General features: G+C 38.2%; 1 protein-coding gene and 1 pseudogene across 2 annotated transcripts in view; one reads left to right on the top strand and one right to left on the bottom strand.

Moving 5' to 3' along the window:
* Positions 1-21,773, top strand: part of TMEM170B (transmembrane protein 170B) — a 48,677-nt gene that overhangs the window by 19,192 nt on the left and 7,712 nt on the right. For both annotated transcript variants that reach the window (XM_014844496.3, XM_070515628.1), the window contains exon 2: positions 2,674-2,844. In XM_014844496.3, the coding sequence (XP_014699982.2) occupies positions 2,674-2,844 (171 nt within the window). The remainder of the gene's footprint in view (positions 1-2,673; positions 2,845-21,773) is intronic.
* On the bottom strand, positions 2,851-21,767 carry LOC139045888 (S-adenosylmethionine decarboxylase proenzyme-like; annotated as a pseudogene).

The following is a 21,773-nucleotide window of genomic DNA, read 5'->3' as shown; positions in this document are numbered from 1 at the left end:
CGTATCCAGCACCACAATCAAAACACAGAATAGTTCCATTGCCACAAAGGTCTTAGTGTTATCCTTTTATAACCACACCTTCCTTCCTTTCTTAAGAGAGTTTTTTTGTTTTGGCTTTTAAATACCTAGTCATTAATTATATTTTAAATTTATATCTATCCTTTTAAAACATTACATTTATTTTTTTTAAATGTCATAACGTAAGATTTACCACCTTAACCATTTTTTTACTTGTACAGTTCACTAGTGTTAAGTATATTCACATTGTTTTGCAACTGATCTCCACATCCTTTTCCTCTTGCAAAATTGAAACTCTGTCCCCATTAAACAACGACTACCCATTTCCCTCTCCCCCAGGCCCCTGGCAACCACCATTTCTGTTTCTATGAATTTGATTGCTCTGGGTATCTCCTATAAGTGGAATCATGCAATATTTGTCCTTTTGCGACTGGCTTATTTCACTTAGTATAGTGTCCTCAAGGTTCACCCATGTGATAACGTGACAAGGTTTCCTTCCTTTTTAAAGCTGGATAATATTCCACTGTATGTATATACCATATTGTGTTTATTCATTCATCAGTTGATGGACACTTGAGTTGCTTCCACCTCTTGGCTGCTGGGAATACTGCTATGAACATGGGTGTGCAAATATCTCTTTGTGATCCTGCTTTTAATTCTTGTGGATATATACCCAGCAGTGGAATAGCTGGGTCATATGGTAATTCTTTTTGTAATTTTTTGAGGAGCTGCCACACTGTTTTCCATAGCAGCTGCTCTATTTTACATTCCCATCATCAGTATATATCTGTACTTTAATGATGTTTTGTAACTGTTTTAATTCATCCATTTTTGTTCTGTTTATTTCATGACTATTTTATTGATCTTTCCTTTACACTCGATGGAAAGTGAATATTAGCACAAATAGCAGGTGAGATATTTTCTTTTATAGAAGTTTTGCATACCAAGGATGATCCTGAAGGTGACATCTAAATGTTTTGGAGTTAATTCCTTCAGCTATAAGTAGTAGAAACCTTACTTGAACTAGTTTAAATAAAAAGAGGGATTTTTATTACGAAGAAACTGGGGTGTTACATTGAATCTAAGGGTAGTAATGTGTCAGGGCCTTAGGAATCACTGGAATAAGGAACTCGATTGTCTCTTGCCTTTGATGGATCTGTTTTCTTTCATCCTCTATCATGGCTTTCATCCCAGGATGATGAAATGGCTGTTCACAAATCCTGAGCCTTTCAGCTTCAGCTACCCAAAGACTGAGGTGCTCTCTTGATTCCAATCCAGAATTCCCAGGGGAGGGAACGACTGGCCCAGCTTGGATCAGTTACCTGTCCTGATGGTCCTCACCACAAGCATGGTCGGGGAGATGGAGTCAGTGCAAGGACTGGCAGTATCTCCCAGAGCTGTATGGGTTGACTGGGAGGCAGCAGGTAGCCAGGCAGATGGGGAATGAATGCTGGAGAGACAGAAGGAAAGGTGTTCTTGTCAACTGTCTGTAAACTAAACTTTAATGAACAGTGATTGAGGATACGTTGAAGGAAGAATGATGGAGCTTGAAAAGTTCTGGGTGAGGACTATAAAGATGACCTGAGGCAAAGAACTAAAAAAAAAAATTGTAACTGATTCTTTAGTGTATGAAGTTGAGAGCCAAGAGGGGAATTCACTGAAGTTCTTTTTGTTTTGAAGATTGGCCCCTGAGCTAACATCTTTTGCCAATCCTCCTCTTTTTTTTTTCTCCCCAAAGCCCCAGTGCATAACTGTATATCTTAGTTGTACGTCATTCCAGTTCTTCTGTGTGGGGTGCTGCCACAGCATGGCTTGATGAGTGGTGTGTAGGTCTGCACCCAGGGTCTGAACCGGTGAACCCCAGGCTGCTAAAGCAGAGTGTATGAACTTAACCACTTGGCCATGGGCCTGGCCCCAGCCTGAAATTCTTAAAATCATAAAAGATAAAATCATTGACTGATTTCTGGAGTGATTTGAATTAAGGGGTAGTTTTTTTTGTTTGTTTTTTTTTAAAGATTTTATTTTTTCCTTTTCTCCCCAAAGCCCCCCGGTACATAGTTGTGTATTCTTCGTTGTGGGTATTCTTCGTTGTGGGTTCTTCTAGTTGTGGCATGTGGGACGCTGCCTCAGCGTGGTCTGATGAGCAGTGCCATGTCTGCGCCCAGGATTCGAACTAACGAAATACTGGGCCGCCTGCAGCGGAGCGCGTGAACTTAACCACTCGGCCACGGGGCCAGCCCCTAAGGGGTAGTTTTTAAAAATGTCTTAACTGTCATTTAGTGTAGAAAATAGGAAGTTATATATCAAATAGCTGTTAGTTAACTTATATAATTTATTCCAAGAGGTTTGCAATATATTAGGGGTTTATTAGACTATTTGATGGATTATAGCTCTATGATGGGAACATTTAGAAAATTAGAAATTAGAGTATAGCCTTAACCTTCTGAAGCCATGGAATTATTTTCTCCATCAAGTATTAGTGATGATGATAATGATTAAAATTTGTTTAGTACTACTGTGTGTCGGGTACTACACCAGCATTTTTATATCTATCTCGCTTAGCCTCCCCCAAACCCTAGATGCTCGCTGTTTGTTAAACTGCATTTTCTGAGGTGTTTTTCAGAGAAATTATTAATGCTTTGCTTTTCCTTTCAGAGATGTGGTACTGGATCTTTCTGTGGGCTCTCTTCTCCTCGCTGTTTGTCCATGGTGCTGCGGGAGTGCTGATGTTTGTCATGCTGCAGAGGCACCGGCAGGGCAGAGTGATCTCTGTCGTCGCAGTCAGCATCGGATTTCTGGCTTCTGTAACTGGAGCGATGATTACTAGTAAGTTGATTTTGTTTTGTTTAAGGACGTCATTTTATACGCACTTCTGATTTGGTAACATTGTTCTTATTGCACATGTAACCTTAGTGTAACCTTTCCTGTAGAGTGTTTTTCTGCACTAATCACACTTCACCTAGAAGGTGAAGGTGAGTTCATTTATTCATTAACAGTTTCTGTGCTTCTCTGTGAAGGCTCATCACTCAAGGTTTTGTGGGAAATGGAAAAAACTTGTAAAAATTGGCAAGGGGCAAGGAAATTCATGGGAAAATTTATCTTATAGTGGATGTAGTTTCTGCTTTTTAAAGGAGCTCACTATCTAGAAAGGGAGAGAGATAGGCACACAAATATGACAGCGATAATTGTCATTAAAAAATGAAATTATAGCCCTCAGGTCCTCTATGTCATCTGCCTGTGACTACAAAATAAAATTACACTTCCGTCTTATACACAAATTATTATGAAAGAAGATAAATTATTATTAATAGAAGTAGAAATAAAGTGGCTACTAGAAATTAGCCACTTTAGAGTGTCCTGTAGCTATTTGCAAGTTTTCTACTGTGCTGCCTCGTGTGCATTTCATACAAGTCTTTGGGTTTGTTCCCTCTGGCCTTCTCCTCTTGACACTGTGCTTGAGCCTCACCTCCAGCCTTGGATTCAAAGAGTGAGTTCTGGATTCTGCTGTGCTGGTGGAGCCAGAGCTTAGACGCATCCTGTTGAGACTGGAGGCTGCCACAGCTGCTTGCTTAGTCTGCTTCTGCCGGAAACTGGCTGCGTCTCTATGCTGCTGTTGATTCTGTCGCTGCCAATGAATGAGGCTTATATTGCTGTTTGCTTCTGGCCTACTTCCATAGGTCTGGGGCAGCTCACAGTTCCCACTGGATCTGTTTTGAGACTCTTCAAGAAGGACTTCTTCCTTTCTAGCTGGTTCTTAGCCCCAGAGGAAGTCCTTTTCTTCTGCAGTTCAAAGCCCCCCCTCCTTTTGTGTCCCACTGTCACCTTTTCCCAGAGTGACTGATATACCTTGCCTTGAGAGGAAAGCCCTGCTCCTGTGTCTCTGGGTGTGTCCTGCGGCACTGATGAGAGAATCAAAAGATAGTTTGGGGAAGCAGTGAGTAGTCCATTTTGCACCCTTTCTTGATTCACTCTTTGTTTTTTCTGTGTTATCTTGTGCTAGGTTTTTGTTGTTGCTGCATTCAGCCTGTAACTTTATCCTATGGTACCTCATCTGTTTTGCCATTGATAGGGTTTAGAACCAGTACTCAGGTTCAGCTGAGCCACAGGATATGCGTCATGAAGTAGTGGGAAATTCAGCTGGAAAGATAGAATGGAGCCAGATGCAAGAGGATCTTGGAAGGTCAGCTGGGAAGTTTGGACTTTTATTCTGCAAGCCATGGAAAACAAGTAGATTTTTTTTTTAACTTTATCTATTTATTTTTTAAAGATTTTATTTATTTACTTTTTCTTTTTTCTCCCCAAAGTCCCCCAGTACATAGTTGTGTATTCTTCGTGGTGGGTCCTTCTAGTTGTGGCATGTGGGACGCTGCCTCAGCGTGGTTTGATGAGCAGTGCCATGTCTGGGCCCAGGATTCGAACCAACGAAACACGGGGCCGCCTGCAGCGGAGCATGCAAACTTAACCACTCGGCCACGGGGTCAGCCCCTACAAGTAGATATTTTTGAATGAAGTTGGCAAGGGGCAAAAGCAGTTCAGAGGGAAAATTTGTTTTGATAGCTGAATATAGAATATATTTGAAGAACCAAGAAACAATTCTGAAAGAGCAGAGACCTGTCTGTCTTCATCACTGCTGTATCCCCAACAATAAAACAGGACCTGGAACATGATAGATACTCAAGAAATACCGGGTGAGTGGATGGGTGTAGTGAGGAAGAGCAGAGGAAAGGAAGGAAGAAAGGGGAGAGGGAAGAGGGAGAAAACGGGGAGGAAGAGGAATTAAGAGGCGTTGACTGTGGTCTGAATTTGAGGCTGGGCTCTGAACTAGAGTAGTGGCAGTGGGGTGGAAAGAGGAGCTGATGTAAGGACTCTGGCAAAGGAAAATATCCAAATTAGTTATTCTTTACTGTGGTGGCATACAAAGAGACGTGCAAGGATGCCAGTACTTTCGATCCGGGTGCTGGTGTAATTGTGGAACCGTGACGAGAGGAGGGAGGAAGAGGGAACAGCTCGTTCAGAAGTTGTGAGTAGGGTTGTGTCTGTGTGTGTTTATTGGCATAATTATTGTTAAACTTTAAAGAGAGCAGGAGAAATCTCATTCTCCTTCCATTTACATAACTGAAAGTAGGTAGTGTATACTTTCAATTCAGTCAAGAGCAAATAAGCCAAGGATTTTAGAAACTGCAATATTATATTTTAAAATCCTTAGGAATATAGGTCTGACATAATTTCAAGTAAAAATTTGTATCCAGATTAGCAATAAAACATTAAATTTTCTTTTGGTTAATTTTCTGACCTGCAAACACTTGAATTAAAAAAACTAGCCAATGTGAATATTTCCCTGTATTTACTTTCTTAATGCAATTTGTGAGTGCCAGCGCATTCATAGCTGCGTATTCAGTTCAGTGAACAATTGCTGAATATGTGTATTGAATAAGATACTGACTGAATATAGATGCATATCCATTATATTTTGCTACTTCTTAGCTTTTATTTCCAGAATGCAGTGATTTTTTATTTTAGTTAGTAGTATTGATGGTTAATAGCAGAATTGAGAGAAACTAAGTTTCTGTATAATGTCAAGGAATGGCATTATATAGCTGTCTAATTTTAGCAAGTCTGAAGGTATAAAGTGACATCTCTATGTTAGTTTAATTTGCATTTCTCTGATTACTAATGAGTTTGAACAACTCTTCCTATGCTTATTATGTATTTAGATTTTTCCCCCTGCACATTGCTTCTTTAAATTCTGTGCACAATTTTCTTTTGAGGTTCTTGCTTCCTTATTAAATTATAGGTGTTTCTTGATATATATTAGAGATATTGGTCTCCTTTTGGTTTTGGACTTTGCAAATAACTTCTCTCAGTCTGTTATCAGTTACCTTGATCATTGATATTATTTATTGAGCAGAAACCCTTAATTTCTATGTAATCAGCTTAAAGAGTTTTTTGCCTTATAGTTTATAATTTAGAGTTTTATTTAAGAAGTTCTCCCCCACACCAAGGTCAAAAGATATTCTGATATATTTTCTTCTGTTAATTTTATAGTTTTGCCTTTTATATGAACGTCTTTAATTCATCTAGAGCAGGAATCAGCAAACATTTTCTTAAAGGGCCAGATAATACATACTTTGAACTTTTCAGGGCAGATGGTCTTTATTCACAGCTGTTCAGCTCTGCCATTTAGAATAAAAGCAGCCATAGGCATATGTAAATGAATAAGCATGGCCTTTTCCAATAAGACTTTATTTACCAAAACAGTTACCTGGCCTTCAGGTCATAATCTGCCCCCTCGTCTAGAGTTTATCTTTGTAGTTGGTGTTAGGTAGGATTCTAGGTGCATTTTTTCTTCCTCTCATATAGCAAGCCAATTTTTCCCACACCATCCACTAAAAAATCACTCGTTTCCTCACTGGTTTGTAGTGCCACCTATTTTGTGTAGTCTGTTCTCAGGGCACACAGATCTGTCTCTAAACTCTGTTCTGATGCGTTCGTCTTTTTACGTGTTCTTGTGGTAAGGCCACCTCTTTTATCCCTCTGGTTTTGTGGTATTTCTTAATAGCTGGTAGGCTAGGTCCCTCTTGTTGCTTTTTTACTCAAAGTTAATGTAGCTATTGATGGACCTTTATTCTTTCATAGAAATTTTAGAAGATGTCTACCGAGTTCCTCAAAAAGTATAACTATGATTTTTAAGGGGATTTAATTAAATGTAGAGGTTAATTTGGGATGAATTGATATGTCAAATTATCCCACCCAGGAACATGGAGAACCTATCTCCATTTATCCAGATCACCTTCTATGTCTTGTTAGAGTTTAAAAATGTTTTCTTGAGAGGAGGGTTATATATTTTTGGTTAATTCTTAGACTCTTATTATTTTATGGTTGTTATGCATGGTATCTTCTTTATCACATTGTTTAGTTTTATTGGTGTAGGGAAATGATGTTAAGTTTTGAAATTGAATTTATGAGAGATTAACAAAGCAAAAAACTGGCTCTTTGGGAAGATAATAAGAATAATAGATTGCTAGCAAACTAATTAAAAAAATGAGTTAAGGCAGGCAAAATATAGAACAAAATAGAAATATCTATGATATAGAATAAAGAATTATTAAAATAACATAGTTTTGTGAATAGCTATATATTCCTAAATATAAAATGTCAAAAATTGGCATAAGAAGAAATAGAAAATATGAATAAGACAGTAAGTAATTTTAAACAATTGAAATGTTAAAGACCCTCTTCTCCCAAAAGAACTTCAGGCCCAAATGGAGTCTACAGATGAGTTCTGCCAAATTTTCAAGGAACAGTTACTTCCTATTTTATCCAAATTATTGCAGAAAATGGAAAGAGTGAATGCTGTGCACCGCTTATGTACTGAGGCCAAAATAATCTTGTTGCTAAACAAGGTAGAGACTACACAAGAATGGAAGGCTCGTTTACTTTATGAATGTTATCCTTGGAATGTAAAGTTAGTTCAGCATCAGAAAGGAGTATGGCTGTGTGCCAATAAAACATTGTTGATGGACACTATAATTTGAATTTCATATAATTTTCATGTCTTATGAAATATTATTCTTTTGATTTTTTTCAACCGTTTAAAAATATAAAAGCCATTCTTACCTCCCACGCTGTACCAAAACCGGTGGTACCACATTTGACTTGTGGATTGTAGTTTGCCAATCCCTGACCTAGCTGCACAAACTAATAGTCAGTACACTGTCAAACTAAATCTGCCTTAACCTTTACCTTTGCACTTTCTCAGGAAATATGGAGGGCTAGTCAGTTTCTTTTCATCGGTTCCCCCCTCGCAGGCACATTATGTTGCTGTGTACCGACATCTGTCTGCTGGCGATTCCTCGCCTAGTCCCCCTTGTCCTCGTAGGTTTCTATCTTTCACTCACCTTCAGATCAGCTCCGCATACTGCTTTTCCACTTCATCTTCATTATGCCAGTCTTCTCTAGCCTCTCAGTATTTTTGAGATCTTTCCTTATTTCCAATTGATTCTCTCTGCCATTGTTCATAGTGGCAGTTTCAAACCTGTATCATTAATTTCGAGCACCCTCTTCCACTTCTGTCCTTTTCATTCTTGCATATCTTAGCCTCATATTTCACCAAGAAAATAAACACCATAATGTTTGTACTCTTTAAACTGGCTATTTTTCGGTAGAAGACACCTTAAAGAGAGTGAAAACTAAAGCACAAATTGTGGGAAGATAATTGTTAACGCATATAAACATAAAAAGATTAATACAGGTATACCTTGTTTTATTGCACTTCACTTTATTGTGCTTAGAAGATGTATTTTTTACAAATTGAAAGTTTCTGGCAGCCCTGCATTGAGCACATCCTTTGGCACCATGTTTCCAACAGCATTTGCTCACTTTTTGTCTCTATGTCACATTCTGGTAATTCTCACAATATTTCAAATGTTTTCATTATTATTATGTTTGTTATAGCGATCTGTGATCAGTGATCTTTTATGCTACTACTGTGATTGTTTGGGGCACCACAAACCATGCCCGTATAAGATAATGAACTTAATCAGTAAATGTTGTGTGTGTTCTGATTGCTCCCCCGAGCAACTGTTCCCCTGTCTCCCTCCCTCTCCTTGGGCCTCCCTATTCTCTGAGACACAGCAATATTGAAATTAGGCCAATTAATAACCCTAAAATGGCTTCTGAGTGTTCTAATGAAAGGGAGAGTCACATGTCTCTCACTTTAATTCAAAAGCTAGAAATTATTAAGTTTAGTGAGGAAGGCACGTCGAAAGCCGAGACAGGCAGACAGGTAGGCCCCTTGCGCCAAACAGTTAGCCAAGTTGTAAATGCAAAGGAAAAGTTCTTCAAGGAAATTAAAAGTGCTACTTCAGTGAACAAATGAATGATAAGAAAGTGAAACAGCCTTATTGCTGATATGGAGAAAGCTTTAGTGGTCTGGATAGAAGATCAGATCAGCCACAACATTCTCTTAAGCCAAAACCTAATCCAGCAAGGTGTTGAATCTCTTCAATTCTATGAAGGCTGAGAGGGTGAGGAAGCTGCACAAGAAAAGTCTGAAACTAGCAGAGGTCGGTTCATGAGGTTTAAGGAGACAAGCCGTCTCCATAACATAAAAGTGCAAGGTGAAGCAGCAAGTGCTCATGAAGAAGCTGCAGCAAGTTATCCAGAAGATGTAGCTAAGATCATTAATGAAGGTGGCTACACGAAACCAGAGATTTTCAATGCAGACAACAGCCTTATATTGGAAGATGCCATCTAGGACACTTATAGCTAGAGAGGAGAAGTCAGTGCCTGGCTTCAGAGCTTCAAAGGTCAGGCGGACTCTCTTATCAGGCAATAATGCAGCTGGTGACTTTAGGTTGAAGCCAGTGCTCCTTTGGCCATTCTGAAAATCCCAGAGCCCTTAAGAATTAATGTCAAATCTACTCTCCCAGAGCTCTATAAATGGAACAACAAAGCCTGATGACAGCACATCTCTTTGCAACATGGTTTACTGAGTATTTTAAACCCACTGTTGAGACCTATCACTCAGAAAAAAAGATTCCATTCAAAATATTACTGCTTAGAGACAATGCACCTGGTCACCCAAGAGCTCTGATGGAAATGTACGACGAGATTAATGTTGTTTTCATGCCAGGTAACACAGCTTCCCTTCCATAGGCTGTGGATCAAGGAGTGATTTTGACTTGCAAGTCTTACTATTTAAGAAATACATTTCCTAAGGCCATAGCTGCCATAGGTAGTGATTCCTCTGATGGATCTGGGCAAAGTCAACTGAACATCCTCTGGAACGGATTCACCATTCTAGATGCCATTAGGAACATTCGTGATTCATGGGAAGAGGTCAAAATATCAATATTAACAAGAGTTTGGAAGAAGTTCCTTCCAGCCTTCATGGATGAAGGCTTTGATGGCTTCAAGACCTCAGTGGAGGAAGTTACGGCAGATGTGGTGGAAATAAGAAAAGAACTGGAATTAGAAGTGGAGCCTGAAGATGTGACTGAATTGCTGCCATCTCATGATAAAACTTTAATGGATGAGGAGTTGCTTCTTATGGAAAAGCAAACAAAGTGTTTTCTTGAGATGGTACCTACTCCTGGTGAAGATGCTGTGAAGATGTTGAAATGACAGCAAAGGATTTAGAACATTGCATAAACTTTGTTGATAAAGTGGTGGCAGAGTTTGAGAGGACTGACTCCAATTTTGAAAGAAGTTCTAGTGTGGGTAAAACACTATCAAATAGCATTGCATGCTACAGAGAAACCATTTGTGAAAGAAAGTGAATCAATGAGGTGAACTTCACTATAGTCTTATTTTAAGAAACTGCCACAGCCACCCCAGCCTTCAGCAACCACCACCCTGATCAGTCAGCAGCCATCAACACTGAAGCAAGACCCTCAACCATCAAAAAGATTATGACTCTCAGAAGGCTCAGATGATGGTTAGCATTTTTTAACAATACAATGTTTTTGCTTTAATGTATGTACATTGTTTTTTTGGACATAATGCTATTGTACACTTAGTAGACTATAAACTATAGTATAGTGTAAACATAACTTTTATATGTCCTGGGAAACTAAAAAATTCACGTGATTTGCTTTATTGCATTGATCTGGACCCAAACTCACAATATCTCCAAGGTATGCCTGTATCCAAATTATATTAAAAAGAAACCCTATGTATCAAATAAGAAAAAGACAATCCAATATAAAAATGGACAAAAGACCTGATAAGCATTTCATAGAAGTAGAAGCCTTTATGGCCATTAATATATGAACAAAAGTTCAAACATGTTAATTATCAGGGAAATGCAAATTAATCACAGAGATAACATCTCTTACCTGCCAGACAGCCAAAAATTTTAAAAAACAAAAGGTATCAATTGCTTCTGAGGATATGGAGTAAGTGGACAATAAATTGGAAAACAATTTGGCATTACTAGTAAAGTTGAAAATGCCCATACATAGGGCTGAGCAGTTTTACTCTTATCCATGTATTGTAGAGAAACTTGACTGCACGTGTGTGCCAGCCCTCACATACAACACTGTTCACAGAAGCGGTGTTTGTCATTGTTAAGGATTGGAAACAAAGAAATGTCATCGGCAGTAGAAGGAAAAAATAAGTTGTGGTATATTCATACTTGGAATTCTATACAACAGGGAAAATGCATGAATTGTAGCTACACACAACGACATGAATATCTTTCAGACATAGAATATTGAGCCCAAAATTCTAGAATACATACAGTATCTATATAAAGTTTATTGATTTAAAAACTAAATAATATATATTTTTAGGAATAAAAGCAGGTAGGAAAGCTGAAGAAAAGCAAAGGAATGATAAAAACTAGATTCAGGGAGGGAATGGGGCGTGATTGAAGAGGGGCCATGAACTTCAAAGGAAATAATAATGTTCTTTCCTTCAGTTGAGTACTTGGGAGTTTGTTATTGTTATAATCTACATATATTTTTATAAATACTCTTTTAATATTTAGTAGTGTTTCAGAATCATTTAGTAGGCACACAGAATGTTTTTCTTTCAGATGTTTTAGATTAAGAGTTCCATTGGAACAGTCTTTTCTGACTAGTGCTTCTGGGTTGTGAAATGATACAGTGCGGTGGGAACTTTTATAAATCTACTTCTTTTGAAGGGAACTTGTAAGTTACAAATTGAGTCCTAACAGACTATCTCCCGGGACGTAAATGGCAGTTCGTTTTATTTCCTGTATAACACTATTAAATGTCTCCCTTGATCCTGGAAACTCTGGAGTTCTACTGTGTTTTGTTTTTTCTGTTTATTAGTTTTTCTCCCCTCATCATTATAGGCTACACTTGAAGGTCTTGTCCTCTGTTCCTTGAAAGATTATAAAGAAAAGTGGGTTATTTAGTAGTTTTGATGGTTTATTTTTCCTCAAACATCGGGTCTTCCAAAGTGAAATCCATTGTATGCTCACCGGAGCGGCTAAACGTAAAGAAAGGAGTCAGCTCATTTGGGAAAGAAGGTGACAGTGAAGTAGAAATGTTTTCAGTGCTCAGTCTTCTGTTCCTCAGAACTCTTCTCTTATTCCCTTCTCGCTCTGTCTCCTAGGGTGCTTTTCCATGGCCCCTGACCTCCAGTTAAATTCTAAACCCATATGGGAGATGTCCCAAACACTTATTTCCTGGGTTTTCCACCTTCAACCAAAAGTATTTAAGCCCCAACTCGGAAAGTTCAAAGGAACAAAAATAATAAATGTAAGCACCATGTCTTTTAGTCACATAGAAGACGTTTGACATTTAACATGTACGCAGTTTTTCTTTTTCCACAAATATTTGCTACCTGGCTTAAAGTATATTTATTCCCTGCTTTGTGTGTGTGTGTGTGTGTGTAAGAAAGAATGGCCCTGAGCTAATATCTGTGCAAATCTTCCTCTATTTTATGTGGGATGTCGCCACAGCATGGCTTGATGAGCAGTGCTAGGTCCATGCCTGGGATCTGGGCCTGCGAACGCTGGGCTGCCGAAGTGGAGCATGCAAACTTAACCACTACGCCACTGGGCTGTCCCCTATTCCCTGCTTTTTTAAGTTAAGAGTTTAGTTAACTTTGTCATTGCATACAAATATTTTTGTTTGAAAAATAGGATGGATTGATATTCTGGCCTTTAAAAATGAAAGTTTCTTGGAATTGTAGGTAAGTTTAGGCAAGTTTGTGTGGAAACTGTTAGATTTTTTAAGTTAATTTTAGTTAACACAAGTAATATATGACTATGTATTCTCCATGTAAAACTTAAAACATATATATTCAGTGTAATCCCCTCAAAGTACCAGTGGCGTTTCTCACAGAACTAGAACAAAGAATCCTAAAATTTGTTTCTCGTTAGTGCGTCAAGTCAGTTCCAACTCCTAGCACCATGTGGACAGCAGAGCGGAACCCTGCCCAGTCTTTTTGCACCATCCTCTCACCCTCCCGCACCGTATCAGACAAGGCTCCGCTGCTATTCATAAAGTTTTCATGGCCAACTTGTTCTGAAGTGGGTGGCCAGGTCTTTCTTCCTAGTCTGTCTGTCAGTCTGGAAGCTCTGCTGAAATCTGTCCACCATGGGCGACCCTGCTGGACTTTGAAATACTGGCGGCATAGCTTTCAGCATCACAGCAACACGTAGCCGCCACAGTGTCACAACCAACAGACAGGTGGTTCCCTGACTGGGAAAGGAACCCAGGCCACAGTGGTGAGAGAGCCAAATCTTAACCACTAGACCACCAGGGCTGGCTTGTAAAATTAGAATGGAACCACAAAAGGCCCCGAATAGCCAAAGCAATCCTGAAAAAGAAGAGCAAAGCTGGAGGCATCATGCTCTCTGATTTCTCCCTTTGTAAACTATATTACATATATACATATGGAAGTATATTACTATATTACAAAGCTGTAGTAATCAAAACAGTATGGTGCTGGCATGAAAATAGACACATAGATCAATTCAGTAGAATAGAGAGCCCAGAAATAAACCCATGCATATATGGTCAATTAGTCTATGACAAAAGAGGCAAGAATACACAATGGAGAAAAGACAGTCTCTTCAATAAATGGTGTTGGGAAAATTGGACAGTTACATGCACAAGAATGAAACTGGACCACTATCTTATGCCATAAGGAAAAATAAATTCAAAATGGATTAAAAAATGTAAGACCTATACTCAATGGGCAAAAACTGAACCCCATCCCCCTGAAAACAGGAACAAGACAAGGATGCCCTCTATCACCACTCTTATTTAACATAGTACTGGAGGTCCTGGCCAGAGCAATCAGGCAAGAAAAAGGAATAAAAGGAATCCAAATAGGGAGGGAAGAAGTGAAACTCTCACTGTTTGCAGACGACATGATCTTATATATAGAAAACCCCAAAGAATCCATTGGAAAACTCTTAGAAGTAATCAACAACTACAGCAAAGTTGCAGGGTATAAAATCAATTTGCATAAATCAGTAGCATTTCTATACTCCAGTAATGAACCAACAGAAAAAGAACTCAAGAATACAATACCGTTCACAATCGCAACAAAAAGAATAAAATACCTTGGGGTAAATTTAACTAAGGAAGTGAAGGACCTATATAATGAAAATTACAAGGCCTTTCTGAGAGAATTGGATGACATAAGGAGATGGAAAGACATTCCATGTACATGGATTGGAAGAATAAACATAGTTAAAATGTCCATTCTACCTAAAGCAATCTACAGATTCAATGCCATCCCAATCAGAATCCCAATGACATTCTTTACAGAATTAGAACAAAGAGTCCTAAAATTCATATGGGGCAACAAAAGACCCCGAATTGCTAAAGCAATCCTGAGAAAAAAGAACAAAACGGGAGGCATCACAATCCCTGACTTCAAAACATACTACAAAGCTACAGTAATCAAAACAGCATGGTACTGGTACAAAAACAGGTGCACAGATCAATGGAACAAAATTGAAAGCCCAGAAATAAAACCACACATCTATGGACAGCTTATCTTTGACAAAGGAGCTGAGGGCATACAATGGAGAAAAGAAAGTCTTTTCAACAAATGGTGCTGGGAAAACTGGAAAGCCACATGTAAAAGAATGAAAATTGGCCATTCTTTTTCACCAGTCACCAAAATAAACTCAAAATGGATCAAAGAGCTAAAGGTGAGACCTGAAACCATAAGGCTTCTGGAAGAAAACGTAGGCAGTACACTCTTTGACATCAGTATTAAAAGGATCTTTTCGGACACCATGCCTTCTCAGAGAAGGGAAACAATAGAAAGAATAAACAAATGGGACTTCATCAGATTAAAGAGCTTTTTCAAGGCAAATGAAAACAGGATTGAAACAAAAAAGCAACCCACTAACTGGGAAAAAATATTTGCAAGTCATATATCTGACAAAGGCTTAATATCCTTAACATATAAAGAACTCTCGCAACTCAATCACAAAACATCAAACAACCCAATCAAAAAATGGGCTGGAGACATGAACAGACATTTCTCCAAAGAAGATATACTGATGGCCAATAGGCACATGAAAAGATGCTCATCATCGCTGATCATCAGGGAAATGCAAATCAAAACTACACTAAGATATCACCTTACACCCGTTAGAATGAGAAAAATATCTAAAACTAATAGCAACAAATGTTAGAGAGGTTGCGGAGAAAAAGGAACCCTCATACACTGCTGGTGGGAATGCAAACTGGTGCAGCCACTATGGAAAACAGTATGGAGATTCCTCAAAAAACTAAAAATAGAACTACCATACGATCCAGCCATCCCACTACTGGGTATTTATCCAAAGAGCCTGAAGTCAGCAATCCCAAAAGTCCTGTGCACCCCAATGTTTATTGCAGCACTGTTTACAATAGCCAAGACGTGGAAGCAACCTAAGTGCCCATCAACAGACGAATGGATAAAGAAGATGTGGTACATATATACAATGGAATACTACTCAGCTGCAAAACAGAACAAAATCATTCCATTTGCAATAACATGGATGGACCTTGAGAGAATTATGTTAAGTGAAATAAGCCAGCAAGAGAAAGATAATCTGTGTATGACTCCACTCATATGAGGAATTTAAAACTATGGACCAAGAACAGTTTAGTGGATACCCGGGGAAAGGTGGGGTGGGAGGTGGGCACAAAGGGTGAAGTGGGGCACCTACAACGTGACTGACAAACATTAATGTACAATTGAAATTTCACAAGATTGTAACCTATCAATAACTCCATAAAAAAAAAAAGTAAGACCTGAAACCATAAAACTCTTAGAATAAAATGTAGGCAGTCAGCTTTTTTTTTTTTTTTTTTAACAGTGTATTGCTTTATTGGGGGCAGGGGCTGGGAGGGGAGACACCATGATGAGGAATGAAATCAATTAAAGGAATACAAGTGCAGGAAGCAATAATGTTAAAATAGTCATACACAAAATGGATAACTGCAATCATTTTCTTAAGAGGGCTTGACTCGTGGAAGAAAAACTGTAATTGCTATTGCAAAAAAACGTCTGTTTGAAATAGAAATTGGTTTCAATAACATTAGTGAAGAATACGTTCTAGAAAGTGGAGGTGACTAGATCTAAAATCCTGGCAGGAATCCAATAGGACAGTCCTGGATGGTTAGGCTGAGGCCAACAGCTGATGAGGATGGAAGCCTTGTCGTGGGAGATTTTGGATGATATCTGGAGAAATATTACACTGTGCATAAATCAAACTGAATTGCTTTCACAAGGGTTGTAAAGTTTTATGTAATAAAAGGTTTTTTCTACATGCGCTCCAATTTCACAGCAAGAGTGGCATAGGATACTTAAACACAGAAGAGAGCATACATGCAAGATATCTAGCTCCTTGATATAATGATGCATGCAATTCAAAATGATTATCATTACAGCTAGTACTTTCTGCAACTACAAGGTGATGGTTATGGAAAGCATGGCCCCTGGTGTCAATATCTCAAAAACAGCCACCACTTTCTCTTTTTGTATTTTTTCTTCATCGACTCTGCTGTTGTTGCTGCTTCTTGGCAAAACTGGTAAAAACAAAATTATAATCATTGAACATAGCACTCTGGCAGTCAAGACATTTTAAACCTTCAATCTTCTGGGGCGAAGAAAGTACTCTGCGACATTTAAAACTCTGATTTACAAACAGGGTGGTCACAAATTTTCCTGGCTTGAAGACTTCCACAACTTTCCTGATCAGGTCATCGTAGGAGGTCTGACTTCGGTTTGTTTCAAAGCTAACAAAAGAAAATTCTGGTTCTGGAGTGACATGAATAGTACAGTAAGTTCCATCCGATTTCATTCCATTCATCGAATACCCACAAGGATTGGACAGTGTGGCATCAATGACAGAATCTGGTATCGGGTCACAGATTCCACTCTCACGAGTGACATCCTTTGTGGTAACACCGTTTTTCATGTAGAGTGGTCCATAACTGCTGGGTCAAGCTTGCTCATCAGAATTTCTGGGGTTTGATCTGGCTGAGTGACTACCCAACTCTGGGAAATCTGAAGAATACAAGTACCAACACTCAGAATTCCTACGTCCCACACAGTATGCTGCTCCATTTGGGAAAATTGCATTAAGAATCTCCCCTTCTTCCTGGAAATTCTAGTGTGGGCAGAAGGCTTGGTGAGAAGTTCTGGTTGGCGAGGAGGCTTCATGAAATTCTTAGGAGAGTAATAGAAGCTTGGAATGGAGTCAAACCTGCTGTAATCCCTAGCGAGTTTCAACAGAGGAACCAGTGCTTTCAGCAGAGGTGGTACCGCGTGTCTTCAAAAGGAAACATCTCTTGGAGACAAACACACTACTCACTGAGCACATAAGCTTCCTGCTTGTCAGCTTTTGTCACACTTGTGATTGAACGTTGTACATCCTTCAAAAGTGTGTCCCACTTGGATCTTTGGATGGTGCGGAGACCCCCCAGATCCTTGGTTTGTGTGGGTAGCTGCCTGGAGAACCAAACCTGTGGCAGCTTCTCTGTGCCTTCTGGAAATTGTGCAGCTTCCACCACCAGGAGACTAGCGAACAGCCAACAACCACAGAAAGTCAACTAAATTAAATTGCTCCTGTTGTTGCAGATTGTTCCAGCTGTGTTGCTAATGTTCCGGTTCCTTTTTTTTTTTCGCTATAATTTTATATTAAATTTTTTTTTAAAAAGGATTAGTAAAATTTTCCCAGCTTTTTTTTGTTGTTGTAAGCAAAAGTTGGATGTGAGTCTGTGGGAAATAGAGGCAGGTATAGTTCAGGCTCTTGTCCTCCGCTGTTTCCCAGTTAGAGTAGAGTGAGCGCCAGGTAGCATCACTGGCCCTCCTGTGGAAGCCTGTCAGCTCTTTGATATCGCTCTCAGCAATATTTTTTGGGACCAGTTTCCTCAAGCAGAGGCTACAAAAGCAAAAATAAACAAGTGGGATTATATCAAACCAAAAAGCTTTTGCACAGTGAAGGAAACCATCAACAAAACAAAAAGTCATCCTACAGAATGGGAGAAGATATTTGTAAATCATGCATTCGATAAGGGCTTAATATCCAAAATATACAGAGAACTTACACAACTTAATATCAAAAAGCCAAACAACCCAATTAAAAAATGGACAGAAGATCTGAATAGACATTTTTCCAAAGAAGACATAGAGATGGCCACCAGGCCATGAAAAGGTGCTCAACGTCACTAATCATCAGGGAAATGTAAATCAAAACCACTATATCACCGTACACCTGTCAGAATAGCTATTAGCAAAAAGACAAAAAATAACAAGTGTTGGCAAGGACGTGGAGGAAAAGGAAGCTCGTGCACTATTGGTTGGGATGTACATTGGTACAGCTGCTGTGGAAAACAGTAAGGGGATTCCTCAGAAAATTAACAATAAAACTATGTGATCCAGCAGTTCCACTTCTGGATATTTATTCGAAGAAAGTGAAAATGCTAATTCGGCAAGATATGTGCACCCCTATGCTCATTGCAGAATTATTTACAATGAGAAAGACATGGAAGCAACGTAAGTGTCCGTTGATAGATAAATAGACAAAGAAGATGTGGTATATGTGTACAATGGAATTTTTCTGAGCCACAGAAAAGAATGAAATTTTGCCATTTGTAACAACATGAAGGGAACTAGTAGGTATTATGCTAAGTGAAATAAGTCAGACAGAGAAAGACAAATGCCATAAGACTTCACTTACATGTGGAATCTAAAAAACAAACTAACAAAACAGAAACAGCATCATAGATACGGACAACAAGCTGGTGGTTACCAGAGGTGGGGAGGCGTTGTGGGCACAGGTGAAATAGGTGAGGGGATTAGGGATACAGACTTCTAGTTATAAAATAAATAAGTCATGGAATGTAATGTACAGCCTAGGGAATATGGGCAATAATACTGTAATGACTTTGTGTGGTGACAGATGGTAACTAGACTTACTGTGTTAATCATTTTGTAGTGTATGTAAATGCAGAATCACTATGATGTATGCCTGAAACTAATAGGGTATCGTACATCAGTTACACTTCAATAAAAGCAAACGTGGATAAGGCAAAGTCTCTTGACTAGCATTTCCAAACTAGTGCTCTTCTTAAATGTCATCCCTATTTTTTAGTTTGGTATGTATCCCCAGAGTTTTGTTTCTGCCTTACGTTCATTCATACTTTCATATATACACGCTTACATCCTTACACACAGCCATATGAATGTATGAACTAGTAGAGAGTGTATGTTCTTTTATGTTTTCTTTCTTTTCTTTGTTGCATAAATGATATGTCTTACATTCTTTCCATGTCAGTTCCTATAGCTCTGTCTTTTTCTTTTGAAATTGTGTGGGTTCCATGTTATGGACTTGGTATGGTTTAGCCGTTACTGACTGATGGGCTTTGGGTGTTTTGCTTCTGCTTTTGATCTTTTGCTGTTACACAGAAGAACACATTGGTTATTGTACGTGTTTTTGTGCATGTATGTGTGTTTGCCCCTGTTCTGGATACCAATCATCAGTTTGTTCTAATACGTCAGATATTTTTCTGGTCTGTCCCTGTAGTAAGCCTGTATGGCTTTTGCTCTTTTTTTTCAGTGAGCTCAAGCAAACCTCTTTTCCTAAGTTCATAAACACATTTTTTTTTGTATTTTAAAGTTTATGTTTATATAGTTTTGTTTTTAACATTTAGTTCTTTAATCCATCTGAGGTTTATTTTGGGGAGTGGTGTGATGTAGGGACCTAAATTTGTTTCTTCCAAATGGCTGGCAGTTGTTCCAACACCACTCATTGAATGGCGAATCACTGATTGGAAATGCCTTTATCCTTTACTTCTATGACCACTACTAACCAAAATCTGGAGTACATGCTAGGACCGGACAGTATTCTAAGCACTTTCCAAGTATTAGCTCTTAATCTTCACACCTACTCCTTTATAGTCGAGGAAATAAGGCACGAGGGGTTAAGTAATTGCTCAGTGTAACACAGCTGCTCAGTAGTAGAGCTTGGCTTTTACTCCATGAGTCTGGCACCAGAACCCACCCTCTTAATCTTATATGAGCATGAGAGGTTTGAATTGACAGATTTACTTGCCATTTCCCAGCAGCCTGAGCTAATAATTGCTTAGATTTTCACTTCCGGGATCATTTTTGAAAACTTAGGCCTGGAGACATGGAGGCCAAATTGTGGTTTTTAAAATTGAAGATAGTCATGGAAATTTAGGGTAAATCCAAAAAAACCAGTATTTCCTCATATTTATTTTAACATAATTCTGATAACAAAGAAGGCATAAGATCTTTAAAGTTTTTTAAGAATGTTATCCAATTCTGAAATTTGAGAATATGACTGATTATACTAGTGAAGTTTATTACTAGATTGAGGAAATGTTGGTGCCACTAGGGGTTTTATTTAATATTGAGATGGTTACCAGTTACTTTATTGTTTTCTGGTATTCCTTGTCCTGTTTTTCCCTTAGAATAGATATGAAATGGTAGAATGATTTTGTGACTTATAGCTAGACTAATCTGGAATGAAATTCCAGCTCTTGTGCTTACTGTATTTCCTTGGGCTGGTGATTGAATCTCTCTGAACCTCTGCTTTTTCATTTTTAAATTAGGTAATAATACTCAGGGGTTACGGTATGATATTTAAATAAGACATTTGTAAAATTCCTACCAAGATACATAGTATGCTATAAATATACTATACATTTTAATTTCCTTCTTAAAAAATATGTATACGAAGGCCCTTAGCTTAGTGAATAATTTACTTTTCCCATGTGTATCTCTTACAGAGGAATACAATAATTTTTATTTGGGAGATTTTTAAGTAGACTACTTAAATAAGTGAGTTAATTCTTAGCTAATTTTTATGAATAGATTTCTATCTCAAATAACTGTCAGTTCATTGTGTTCGAGTAATTTATTTCTGTTCTTTTTGTTTGAACATTCTAGGACATGTGGACAGTTTTTTCTAGAGAAATAGTTTTAAGGCCATCTCAGTCTGTGAGATGACCTATTATAACTTAAATATGTCCTCCTTTATGATTTCTGAACATTCTTTTAAAATCAGTCCCTTAGATACCACATCGTCATGTATACTCTGTTAATAAGATGAAGTTGAATCAGGCGGTCTCTGAGGCTCCTTGTAACTCTGAGAGTCAGTCATTCTTGGAAGTGTGCATTATCTAAGAAATTTTTCTTAAAACAGATGGCAAGGTTATCTTTCGCTTGTATTAGATGTCGAGATACTAGTCTCCAAATAACTTTACAGCTGTATGCTCTATTAAAAAGCTTAATAAACTATTTTATATGGTAGATTGTGAAATTAAGTCGTTAAATATTCTATTTTATATGACACAAGAATTAATTCATTTTACTGAAAGAAAGATTCCTTTAATATTAAAATTGTCTTGAATAATTTAGAAATTACATTAAATTGAGTAGTTTTCTGTGTTACCATTTATAATTATCAGTATATTGTGTTGTAAATTTATAAAAATGCTGATGAGGTCTGGCCAATTCATTGCCCAGGTGAGAGTTTACAATAATGAATTACTCATTTTTTATGAACCTATTCGGTGTTAGGAAAGCAGCATGTACTATCAATATGTATTTTGCGGTTGAATAGACAAGTCTGTTTTTCAGTTAAGTGGGTAAGTGTGGTGTGGGTAAGTGTAACTTTTACCAATCAAATGGTAACTCTTTTATTGAAAATTTATAAAATGAGAATGGTGGATGACTTCCTCTGTTTTGATAAAATGAGCTCTCAAGTCGCAGTCACGCGGTGTCACGGAATGAAG

The sequence above is a fragment of the Equus asinus genome, chromosome 8, assembly GCF_041296235.1.
Source record: "Equus asinus isolate D_3611 breed Donkey chromosome 8, EquAss-T2T_v2, whole genome shotgun sequence".
NCBI lineage: Eukaryota > Metazoa > Chordata > Mammalia > Perissodactyla > Equidae > Equus > Equus asinus.
The sequence above is the reverse complement of the archived record's forward strand: the minus strand, read 5'-3'. Positions and strand labels throughout refer to the sequence as shown.